This window comes from Pelophylax lessonae (assembly GCF_965119305.1).
Source record: "Pelophylax lessonae genome assembly, chromosome: 7".
Taxonomy (NCBI): Eukaryota; Metazoa; Chordata; class Amphibia; order Anura; family Ranidae; genus Pelophylax; species Pelophylax lessonae.
In genome coordinates, this window is record NC_138774.1 from 59,438,891 (window position 1) to 59,451,567 (window position 12,677).

Genomic DNA, 12,677 nt, shown 5'->3' on the forward strand with positions numbered 1-12,677 from the left:
CAGTGCCTACTATAGTAGCCAATCATATTTTATCCTTATTTTATTTATCACCGTCAGATCAATAAAACATATGATTGCCAATTGCTGGCGTTGATTATTTTTAATAAATACACTGAATAAGGAAAAAAATCAAAATAACCAATACCAGCAATCATTTTTCATTAATCTGACTATGATAAATAAAATAAGGATAAAATATAATTGTCTACTATAGGCACTTTTTCCCCACAAATAGAGCTTTCTTTTGGTGGTATTTGATCACTTCTGCGATTTTTATTTTTTGCGCTATAAACAAAAAAAGAGCGACAATTCTGAAAAAGAAACAATATTTTTCACTTTCTGCTATATAACTTTCCCCCCCAAAAAATTGAATCAAATGTTTTCATCCTTTTAGGCCAATTTGTATTCTGCTACATATTGTTGGTAAAATAAAATCGCAATAAGCGTATTTTGATTGGTTTGTGCAAACGTTATCGCGTCTACAAACTAGGGGAAAGATTTATGTCATTTTTATTTATTTATTTTTTACTACTAATGGTGGCGATCTGTGATTTATAGCAGGGCTGCGACATTGAGGCGGACAGATCGGACACTTAACTGACATTTTTTACACTTTTGGGGGGACCAGTGACATTACTACAGTAATCAGTGCTAACAATATGCACTGTTACTGTAATAATGACACTGGCAGGGAAGGGGTTAACCTAGGGGTGATCAAAGGGTTAGTTGTGAGCCTAGGGGGGTGTTTTCTAACTGTGAGGGGAGGGACTTGGGAAATGATCATGGAGACCTGTGTTCCTATATAGAATGATCACACGCGCTCTGTGATCATTTCAGAGAGAACAACGGCCGGCTGTGTTTACAACAGCTGACCATCCTTCTCTCTCAGCGGGGAGTGATTGCAGGAGCATCGATTGCTGTCCGCCCAGTGGATCGGCATCCCTGCTGTCTAGTGGGAGGCGGGGGCTTGCCGATGACGGCGCGTGCTTGCCCCCCGGAAGCGCTCTTATGGATTGCCATACAGTTACGGCGATTCACACAGTTGAGCCAGCCTGCCGCAGTATATATGCGGCGGGCGGTCAGCAAGTGGTTAATAAGAAAATTAAACTTTGGAAGCTCCCACTCCCGCCCCTACTTCATCTAGTTTTTTTGCAGACTCCCGATGTATGACAGAGCCTGCTAAGAGAATGACAGGGGGCGGAGTCTGGAAGGAGAATTGACTCCCGTCCAACCCCACCTGCTGGCAGCGCCCATTCCCCCTCTCTGATATGGCTCCACACTCGCCCTCTGCTTATTTCCACTCACCTGATGTGAGCAGTCAAGTGGAAATTTTGAGGGCTGCATAATGTACAATGAGTCTACATAAAGACCAATAGATGTATCCCCCAAATTATAAACCTCAAAGATATAATGGGCATGGTCCACATAAAGACCAAGGGATGGGGAGAATACCCAAATTACATTATTTTCAAAGCATAAAATATACACATACCCCAAATTGACATCAGACCTCTCTCTTTTCCAAGTATTTCCGAAATGTCATTGAAGACCAAACATTTCCTTTAAAGGGACACTCACATTTGCATTTTAAAGGAGAAATAAGTTTCATTTATCTTTGGTGGACCGTGACACAGTCAGTGAATTGCTCTCAGATTATGCCGAGCTTTGCATTGATTTGTGCCGTGATAAAAGATGCCAATTTAGATGTGTCGGAGCAGTCTTTAATTGTCTTCCCTTATCCGATCTTACTTCTCTCCATCGCAGGCCCAGCGCAGAAGACGTCCAGAGCTGGAGGCAGTCCCTTGACATTCTGCTTGCTCATCCATGTGAGTAATACAGCGTTTAAAGTAGAATAACACTTAGCACTGTTTAAGTGTGAATTGCACACAGAAGATAAGCTCAGCGCCTTTTCAGAATAAAGAAGAAACTATCTTTTCTGTAAAAGAAAAATAATGCGTACCTTCTAAAGGGCCCCTGCCATGCGTTCGATTTTGGTGTCGTAAGATTGGTTGTTGGTTTTCATTACAGAGTTGCTGATGCCAGGACCAGTACTCTACCCTAAGGTGCCCCCACAATTATCCTCCCTCTTCTGTAACACTAATCCTTACTCTAACTTTACCTGTAACCGTAAGGCCCCTTTCACACTTGTGCTACTTGTCCTGCGATTTGGGACTGCAAAGTCGCATGACAAGTCGCACTACATGATTTCCAATGAGTACCGTTCATTTCCAGTGGCGGCTGGTGCTCCATGGGGCGTGGGGGGCAGCAGATGGACCACACCATACCCCCCCCCCCGGACCACACCAGCCCGCACACCATACCCCCCCTCTGGGTCGCCGACTCACTGGCTCACTCACCTTGGGGAGGGCAGACAAGCAGCAGTGGCAACAGCGGCTTCCCTTCAGTCTCCTGCGTTTCCTCCCTTCTCCTCCTTGACCAATGGCATGGCTTCTCCTTTTGGCCAATTGGGAAACTGGTCTTAGGACCTGCTTCCTGATTGGCCAGGAGGAGGATCTGTGTGACAATAGCGAATATTCATTCGCTATTGTCACCAGTGTTGGTCATCTTACTTTAAAAAAGTAATTAGTTACAGTTACAAATTACTTCTCCCAAAAAGTAATTGAGTTAGTGACTCAGTTACCACATTGAAAAAGTAATTAGTTACTCAGCAAAGTAACTGTGACTTTTTTTTTACTATTCTATAATGCAATTATGTTCTATAAGATCTTTAATAGTGGTGGCGGTGTGGCACACTGTGGGGGTCTGAGTCCTGAGTCCTCCTGTGTGAGTAACTGTATTTTTTTTTTGTTTTTTGGTACCTGCTGCCTGGAGTGGCTGGCTGCTGGTGGTGGTGGTGTGGCACACGGGTGGTGGCGGTGTGGCACACTGATGGTGTGGTACACTGGTGGTTGTGGTGGCAGTGTGGCACCGTGGTGGCAGTGTGGCACCGTGGTGGTGGTGTGGCACACTGGTGGTGGTGGTGGTGTGGCACACGTGGTGGTGGTGGCAGTGTGGCATACGTGGTGGCGTGGTGGTGGTGGCAGTGTGGCACACTGGTGGTGGTGGCAGTGTGGCACACTGGTGGTGGTGGCAGTGTGGCACACTGGTGGTGGTGGCAGTGTGGCACACTGGTGGAGGTGGTGTGGCACACTGGTGGTGGCGGTGTGGCACATGTGGTGGTGGTGGCAGTGTGGCACACGTGGTGGCGGTGTGGCGTGGTGGCGGTGTGCCACACTGGTGGTGGTGGTGGCAGTGTGGCACACTGGTGGTGGCGGTGTGGCACACTGGTGGTGGTGGTGGTGTCGGTGTGGCACACGTGGTGGTGGTGGCGGTGTGGCGTGGTGGCGGTGTGGCACACTGGTGGTGGTGGGGGGTCTGAGTCCTGACTCCTGACTGTGGCTGATTCTGTGACTGTGAGGTTTTTGTTTTTTGGTACCTGCTGTGCTGGCTGCTGGTGGTGGTGTGGCCTGCCCAGGCACTAGCACACTGTGGTCCGGGTCCGCCTGGCTCCGTCTTCCTCCAGGCCTGTCTGTCTGCGCCTCTCTTCTCTTCTGGGCTGGCTGTGTGAGGTGGTGGACTGGTGGTGGACTTCCTGCTGCCCTGGTGGAGTCCTGGTCCTTGACTATATTTTTTTATACTTATTTTTTCTATCTATATGGCCAGCCAGGCTGGCAAAGTGGCAGAGGGTCGCTGCATGCTCTGGCATGCCCTCCTCCTGGGCCTGGCGCGATGTGCTCTCTCTGCCTTTTGCCTCTCCTCTCTCACAGTCTGAGTCTCCTCCTCCTCTCTCTCCAGTACCGCGGACAGCGGTCATAGAGGAGAGGGGGAATTACAATTACATCTACTGCCATCTAGTGGCGGTAGATGTAATTGCGGTAACGCGGTCGAAAGTAGCGGCAACAGCGTTACAGGGAGGGAACGGGTAATCAGTTTAGATTACTCGTTACCCTCAAAATAACTGTGTTAAGTACCTACCAACTAGGTGGGCTCAGGGCGCCCCGAGCCCACCCTTTTTCGAAGCCTATTAGAGCCTCTGGCTCTAATCAGGTACTTAAAAAAAACAAAAAAAACATTGGAATCCATGCCTCCGGCGCCTTGCATGTAGATTAGGGGGCCAGACACATGGATGGGGGGGAGGCGACCCTGCGCCCCCCAATGGACGGGCCGCCACTGTTCATTTCTGTATGACTTCAAAGTAGTCCCTGCACTACTTTGAGCCAATTTGAATGAGTTTTGAGGTCCAAAGACATAGGCATTGCTTCAAGTCCAGTCAAAATCGCAGCAACAAAATCACGTCAAAATCGCGCGACTTTTAGGTTGCATAAGTGTCAAAGGAGCCTTAAGCAGAACTGAAAGCAACATTTTTAATTTTTTCAATACTTTATTTTAAGACAACTCACAGAAAATACAGAAAACAATGATATCCATGTCAAAATATATCGCTGGTTAAAAAAAAAAAAAAAATCACATCACTGAGAAACAAGTGAGGTCATAAAAACCACACGGGTCAAGAACATTCTGGAAGGCCTAGCGCTAAAGAGTCTCTGTACCCTGCGAGGGTTTTCCCGTTTTTTGTTTTTTGTTTGTAATCCGAAGAAAAGGAAAAAAAAAAAAAAAAACGGCATTGGAAAGAAAAAAAAAAAAAAACCCAGTCAAACCACCACCCCAGCAGATGTAGGATGCTCATCGGTACAATCTCCCTCTTTAATTCGGCGAGGCCTTGCACTCAAATTCGTGCCAGTAGAACCACTTCTTGAGGAATTTATCCCGGAGGCCCCTCTCAGTGACCACCAAGTCCTCCATCTCATTACTTTCCAAAATGTTTATTTTAAAGTGCTAGTAAAGGTTGGGGTAAAAAAAACTCTCCCTGCAAGGTAAAGGCATAATGTGTTAGACTTATAGTGCCTTGAAAAAGTATTCATACCCCTTAAAATTTTCCACATTTTGTCACGTTGCAACCAAAAATGTAAATGTGATTTATTGGGATTTTATGTGATAGACCAACACAAAGTGGCACATAATTGTGAAATGGAAGGAAAATGATAACTGGTTTTCAATTCTTTTTACAAATCAATATCTGAAAAGTGTGGCGTGCATTTGTATTCACCCCCCTTTATTCTGATACCCCTAACTAAAATCTAGTGGAACCAATCGCCTTTAGAGCCACCTAATTATTAGATAGAGTGAAATTTAATCTCAGTATAAATACAACTGTTCTGTGCAGCCCTCAGAGGTTTGTTAGAGAACCTTAGTGAACAAACAGAATCATGAAGGCCAAGGAACACACCAGACAGGTCAGGGATAAAGTTGTGGAGAAGTTTAAAGCAGGGTTAAAGACAAAAGTTTCCACTAATGTAAAGTCAAGTGTCTGTTTGCCAACACACCTAAAAAAAAAAGTATTTCCCCCTCTAAGAATTGGGACTTTAACCACTAGCCAACTGCTCACAGTGATATTACTGCGGCAGTGCGGCTCCCCTGGGTCCAGCGACGTAGACCTACGTCGCTGGACTCCTAGTGGTCTCGGTGGCGGGCGAGCGCCGCCAGAGGCTCGCTCCCGCTGTGTTTAGACACAGCGGGAGTTGGGCCGGAAGAGGAGAGGCAGTGATTGCCGCCTCTCTTCCCTGATCGTCATGCGAGAAGTCCCGCCTGCTTATGTAAACAAAGCAGGCGGATCTTCTCAGTGACAGACAGGAGGAGATCACAGGATTGAGCCTAGCTGAACCTGCGATCTGTGTCTGTCAAAGAACCCCCTCCCCCCACACACGTCAGTAAGCATGAGGCATACATTTAACCCCTTGATCAACAACAGTGTTAACCCCTTCCCTGCCAGTGTCATTGCAGTAACAGTGCATATTTTTAGCATGGGTTACTGTAGTAATGTCACTGGTACCCCCAAAAATGTCAGTTAGGGGTCCGATCTGTCAGCCGCAATGTCGCAGTCCCGCAAAAAAATCGCAGATCGCTGCCATTACTAGTAAAAAAAAAAAAAAAAAAAACAATAAAACTGACAAATCTTTCCCGTAGCTAGTAGACGCGATAACTTTTGCGCAAACCGATCAAAATACGCTTATTGCAATTTTTTTTACCAAAAATATGGAGCAGAAAACAAATTGGCCTAAAATGTTAAAAATTTTTGATTTTTAATTTTTTTTTGGGGGGGGGGGGGGGAATGTTATACAGCAGAAAGTGAAAAATATTGTTTTTTTTTTTTTTTTTTTTTTTTTTCAAAATTGTCACTCTTTTTTTGTTTATAGGGCAAAAATTTAAAATTGCAGAGGTGATCATATACCGCCAGAAGAAAGCTCTGTTTGTGGGAAAAAAAAGGACATACCAGTACATTTTCTTTAGGTACAGCGTCGCACGACCGGGCAATTCTCTGTTAAAATCACGCAGTGCCGAATTGCAAAATAGGGCCTGGTCAGGAAGGGGGTAAAATCTTCCGGGGCTAAAGTGGTTAAAGGTACTCGGAGGATATATAGTAAAATATAGTAAAATATATTGATTTGTTATAAGATGTTAAAATTGTTTTACAAAAATAGAAGAGAAAACATATTTTGGCAGAAAAAAACCCTTTGACGCGTGCAAATGCTTGAGCATTAATTAATTTCAATGGCCAGAATAAATAAATGATTCTGGCCATTGTCATGAATTACCACCCTAGCGCTTGATGCGCCCAATTGTGTTGCACGCGTTTACAAGTGTCAAGCTTTTTTTTCTGCCAATACACCGCTACCACGAGGAAAGGCGTCTAGTGGAGATAGCAAAACGTCCAGTGTGCACGACCCTAAAATGTAGTCTTCCTCCTAGCAACAGTGATGTCACAGCAGATATTGCTAGTCATCGTAAAAAAACGTATGAAGCTGCATGAAAAAGTGCCACAAAAATGCATTGAAAGACGCATGATTATGCAGCAGCAGTCGGGTGAACCTAGGCTTACACTAAATTATGTTCTGTTCACAAATTAAGACCTGAATCCCAGCCAGCTGTCCTTCAGACTCAACTGCATGTGAGCGTTTAATCGCTTGTTTTATTGGATTGTTTGATGGATACACAAAGAGTAACAGGAAGGCTGAAAACAGAAGCATTAACGGATATAAAACAACCACATTTAACTGAATGATCTATTTGCAAAAAATAAAAACACTTAAGATCTAAATATAGAAAGACGTTTGCTTGATAAATGTCACAAGCATTCACCCAGCCACTTATGAATTCTGACCATATTATGCTTAGTACTGTTTTTTTCTTGTGACCGTCAGCTCCATCTAGTGGCCATTATGCAGTATTTTTCCTAAAATACCTCAAACAGGTTAATACCACATTAGGGCCTCTAGATGGAGCTCATGATCATAGGAAATACCTGTATTAAAGAGGAAAATTAAGTCAGCAGCTACAAATACTGTAGCTGCTGACTTTTAATTTAAGGACACTTACCTGTCTAGGGATCCAGCGATGTCCTCACCCGAGCCGATTCTTCAATTGGCTTTGGGTGCAGGTACTGGCATCTCAAGTAAAGGAAGCAGGCAGTGAAAGCCTTGTGGCTTCACAGCTGGTTCCCTACTGTGCATGCGTGAGCCACGCTGCGCTTTATGAATAATCCCACAGTCTTCTGGGATCTGTGATGTGTCACAGAAGACTACAGGGGAAGGAGAGGGGGCGAACTTCCGGCTCAGATCGCCGCCTGTCAAAACCTGTTTGCCCCCCAAAAAAGCCAAATGTGGTGTGGGGGGGGGGGCTTAGGATTTAAACAAATGGAACTTCCCTTTTTGTTTTTTTGGGTGACGTTCTGCTTTAACCCCCCTGGCGGTATTCCTGAGTGTGGCTCGGGGTTAATATACAGTGCCAAAAGCGTTAACCCCGAGCCACACTCGGGATTACCCCCCAATCACATTTACCTTCCACTGCGATCCCCCGCCGTCCTCCAGCCATCCTCCGCCATCTGCCATCCTCCCGCTGTCCTCGCTGTGTGATCCAGCCGATGCCGGCACCTGCCTTCCTGTTCCCTTCCCTGCAAGTACCACGACGCAAGGGGGTGGAACCGGCGGGAAATTCAAAAAATAAATAAAACAAATGACATGATACAATGTAATCTGTTAGGATCACAACTTTGTATCATGCCATTTCACCTGGTGACTTTTACAGTGCCCTGCCTGTACTTTTGCGGTTCTTTGTGCTTGGAAAATTTGAGAACGACCATGGCGTCCAAAAAGCATTATTTTAGCTCAAAAGCTCTTTTAGACGTACTGGAAAACATCGACAATGAATCTGAATTATTTGAAGATCTGAGCGATAGCGATTCGTGGGAAAATTTGTCATCAGGTACGGAAAGTGACGTCCGCAATGATTCTGCGACTGAGCTCAGCGATGTGCGGACTTGGCAAATGTAAAAAATACTGTTTTTTTTTTTTTTTGTTGTTTTTTTTTAAATTGTCGCTTTTTTTTTTTTGTTTCTAGTGCAAAAAATAAAAATCGCAGAGGTGACAAATACCACAAAAAGAAAGCTCTATTTGTGGAAAAAAAGGATATCAATTTTATTTGGGTACAGCGTCGCACAACTGCGCAATTTTCAGTTAAAGTAACGCAGTGCTGAATCGCAATAAATGGCATGGTCATTAAGGGGGCAAATCCTTCCGGTCCAGAACTGGTTAAGTAATAAAAAGGTCCAGATTCATGAGAGCTGAGTGAATGCTTGTGACATTCGTCCAGCAATTTTTTATTTTTTTTTATAAACGGACTTCTTAACCACTTAAGTCCCGGAAGATTTTACCCCCTTCCTGACCAGGGCCTATTTTGCGATTCGGCACTGCGTGACTTTAACGGACAATTGCGCGGTCGTGCAACGCTGTACCTAAACGAATTTGGCGTCCTTTTTTTCCCACAAACAGAGCTTTCTTTTGGTGGTATTTGATCACCTGTGCGATTTTATGATCATGCGCTATAAACAAAAAAAGAGCGTCAATTTTGCAAAAATAACAATATTTTTCACATTTTTTTTATATGAAATTCCCCCAAAAAAATGTAAAAATCAAATTTTTTTACCATTTTAGGCCAATTTGTTTTCTGCTACATATGTTTGGTAAAAAAAATCGCAAAAAGCGTATTTTGATTGGTTTGCGCAAAAGTTATTGCGTTTACTAACTAAGGGAAAGATTTTTGTCATTTTTGTTGTTTTTTTTTTTTAACGAGTAATGGCGGCGATCTGCGATTTTTTTTTTTTTGCGGGACTGCGACATTGCGGCGGACAGATCGGACCCTTGACTGACATTTTTGACACTTTTGGGGTTACCAGTTACATTACTGCAGTAATCAGTGCTATACATATGCACTGTTACTGTAAAAATGACACTGGCAGGGAAGGAGTTAACTTTATTGGACAGGGAGGGCTAAGTGTGTCCCTAGGGGCGTGTTTCTAACTGTGATTGGCTGTGGCTACTAGTGTAAGAACAGAGATCAACGGTCCTACATAGTAGAACCGTGTGATCACCATTCTTACACAGGGGAGAATGACAGGCGGCTTTGTTTACATTAGCCGCCTGCCTTTCTTCCGGTGTAGCGGATGATCGCGAGTGCCCAGCGGACATCAGGGTCCGTGACCGCGCGGGAGTCGGAGTGTGCCTCCGGCGGCACGCGCTCGCTCCCTAGAGCCTCACAGGCTAGCGACGTAGTCCTACGTCACTTTGCCTGCGATGGGCTGACCGCCGCAGTAAATAGTCGTGCGGCGGTCGGCACGCGGTTAAAGTAGATGTAAACCAAAAAAGAATGAAATTTAGTTTGCTACAGCACTGTTCATTAAAAACAACCACTGCTTTTTTTCAAAAATGCTTGTTTCCCCTTTTTTCCCCCCCCCAATTGTTTGTTGTAGCTCGGTGCTGCTGATTTTCTGCACCCTTATAACAGCTACTTCCTTTATCGATGGCTGCATGGCTTTTCTCAGGGTGTTTACTGATGGTGACAACAGTGGGCCATGCTGGTGTAATGTATGCTGAAACTTGTTGTCTCTAGCAGAAGCCCGGGTGACAACACAGGAGCTCAGTTGGGAGACAGGGACAGGGCGTTGTCACCCTATAACAGGAAGAGCATGAACAAGTTCCTTCCTAACAGAAAAAGTTGCAGACTCAGATTGGATATAGATACAAGACGTGAATCACCCAAGCTCTACCGCCATATAAATGATGTGAAGACAGAGTGCCGGTGTTAAGGCCAACCAGTCCACTGTAGATAAAACCAACAAAAAGCCGGAAACTCTGGGCTTCTTAAAAGATCCTTTATTGATGTACAACAGCAAATACAATGTCCATAGATGCTAACGCGTTTCTTCCTCAGCCTTTCTCATAGCTTTGCTATCAATGCCATGAGGAAGGCTGAGGCCGAAACGCGTTAGCATCTATGGACATTGTAATTGCTGTTGTGCATCAATAAAGGATCTTTTAAGAAGAAGCTCAGAGTTTCCGGCTTTTTGTTGGATTTATCTGCAGACTCAGATTGGTGGTTGCTCCCCTGCAGCAGAGATCGTTGTGATCCGATGGTCATGTGACCAGCAGTGGAGGGAGGCTGGAGCTGCCGTTTCCCCAGGAGCGGTAAATATTTCAGCCCTTCTATTATTCTTTATCTATTTCCTGAAGCCAGCTAACAGGTTTAATTTTACATTGGAGCTGATTGACTTGCCATTGATTTCAGAGAATTCTTTCCATTGTTTCTCCGCTATGTAGCAACACAAATATTGCTGTCTGCTGTCGTCATCGCTGTCTTGTTTGAAATCATATAATTACGACAATCTGTCCGGTTCCCTGTCCAACTTGGAGACTTCACTTGTAATTACCGGCAGTTATTACCGGGGTTATTGTCCATGGTTGCAGTTGTTTCTTGGTTGCATGATCACAGACAAAGCTTTTCTATGACGCCAAGGCTGCTGTGAGACTACAAGCCCCAGCATGCACACAGTCTACTCATCCTTTAGAAGAACAACCGGTCCCATTATGCCCTGTATAATGGGACCGGTTACAGGGCATAATGGGACCGGTTGCCACAGCATGCCACAGCAGATCGCTTTTCAGAGGCGCAGCACGTGAGGATCAGCCCTTACATTGTTCCAGCTATCTCATTTATACAACCTTTATGTTATGGAGATTGGAGGTGTTCTGTAGTCCTGTCCCAGGCTGACAATGTTGCAGCTGTTACATTTTTGTTCTTTGGTTTAGATTTACCCTAGCAATAACCTCCAGCTGCTGTGGAACTACAATTCTTAGCATGCCCTGTGGCATTTTCCAGTTATTGTGGAATTACAACTCCCAACATTCTATGCTGCCTTCTCTAGCAGCTGTTGGAATGCGATTCCCAGCATATCCTGCTGTATTCCCTAGTTGATGTGGGACTACAATTTCCAGCATTCTCCAGCTGATGTGGAACTACATTTCCCAGTATTCTGTAGCTGATTTTCAACTACAATTCTCAGCGTTCGCCAGCTGATGTGGAACCACAGTTCCCAGCATTCTGTAGCTGATGTGGAACTACATTCCCCAGCATTCTCCAGCTGATGTGGAACTACAGTCCCCAGCATTCTCCAGCTAATGTGGAACTACAATTCCCATTGTTCTCCAGCTGATGTGGAACTACAATCCCCAGCATTCTTCAGCTAATGTGGAACTACAATTCCCATTGTTCTCCAGCTAATGTGGAACTACAGTCCCCAGCATTCTCCAGCTGATGTGGAACTACAATTCCCATCGTTCTCCAGCTGATGTGGAACTGCAGTTCCCAGCATTCTCCAGCTAACGTGGAACTACAATTCCCATTGTTCTCCAGCTGATGTGGAACTACAGTCCCCAGCATTCTCCAGCTGATGTTTAACTACAGTCCCCAGCATTCTCCAGCTCATGTGGAACTACAGTTCCCTGGATTCTTCAGCTGACGTGGAACTACAACTCCCATCATTCCCCAGCTGATGTGGAACTAAAATTCCCATCGTTCTACAGCTGATGTGGAACTACAGTTCCCTGCATTCTCCAGCTGATGTGGAACTACAGTTCCCTGCATTCTCCAGCTGACATGGAACTACAACACCCAACATTCTCGAGCTGATGTGGAACTACAGTTCCCAGCATTCTCCAGGTGCTGTGGACATAGAGGGGCTTCGTGGCATTACTCCTGCCTTGCAGCACTGGGGTCCTTGGTTCAAATCCCACCCAGGACCCTGCCTGCATGTAGTTTGCCTGTTCTCCCTGTGATTGGATGTGTTCTCTCTGTGTACTCCAGTTTCATTCCCTATGCTGGCAGGTTATTGGCTCCTTTCTAATTTGGTCCATGGTATGTGTATGTATGATTGTAAGCTCTTTAGCTGGGACTGATGCAAATGAACTATATTCACACCTATGCAGTTTGCGTTTGATCCGTTTCTGTAGTGCCTTTTGTGGTGCAGTTTTACACGTGTTTGTGAATGCGTTTTTGTGCTTTTTTTTTTTTTTTTTTTTTTTGGGCCAATTTTTGGCAGACTAAAAAACGCAAAACAATGCAATAACCCACTAAATGCTTTCCTGCAGCTTCTCCATTGAAGTCTATTGAACCCAAAATGCAAAAAAAGTCCCTGACCCTTTCCAAAAATGCAGCAGCCGAAAAAAGCATAGATGTGAACGTGTCCCATAGGAAACCACGTTTAATGGACTGTAGTGCGTTTCTGTAAA

At 44.9% G+C, this 12,677-nt stretch overlaps 1 protein-coding gene across 2 annotated transcripts in view; it reads left to right on the forward strand.

Annotated features, from left to right (window-relative positions):
* Positions 1-12,677, forward strand: part of LOC309560910 (regulator of G-protein signaling 3-like) — a 254,393-nt gene that overhangs the window by 168,796 nt on the left and 72,920 nt on the right. For both annotated transcript variants that reach the window (XM_082264600.1, XM_082264599.1), the window contains exon 5: positions 1,765-1,826. In XM_082264600.1, the coding sequence (XP_082120726.1) occupies positions 1,765-1,826 (62 nt within the window). The remainder of the gene's footprint in view (positions 1-1,764; positions 1,827-12,677) is intronic.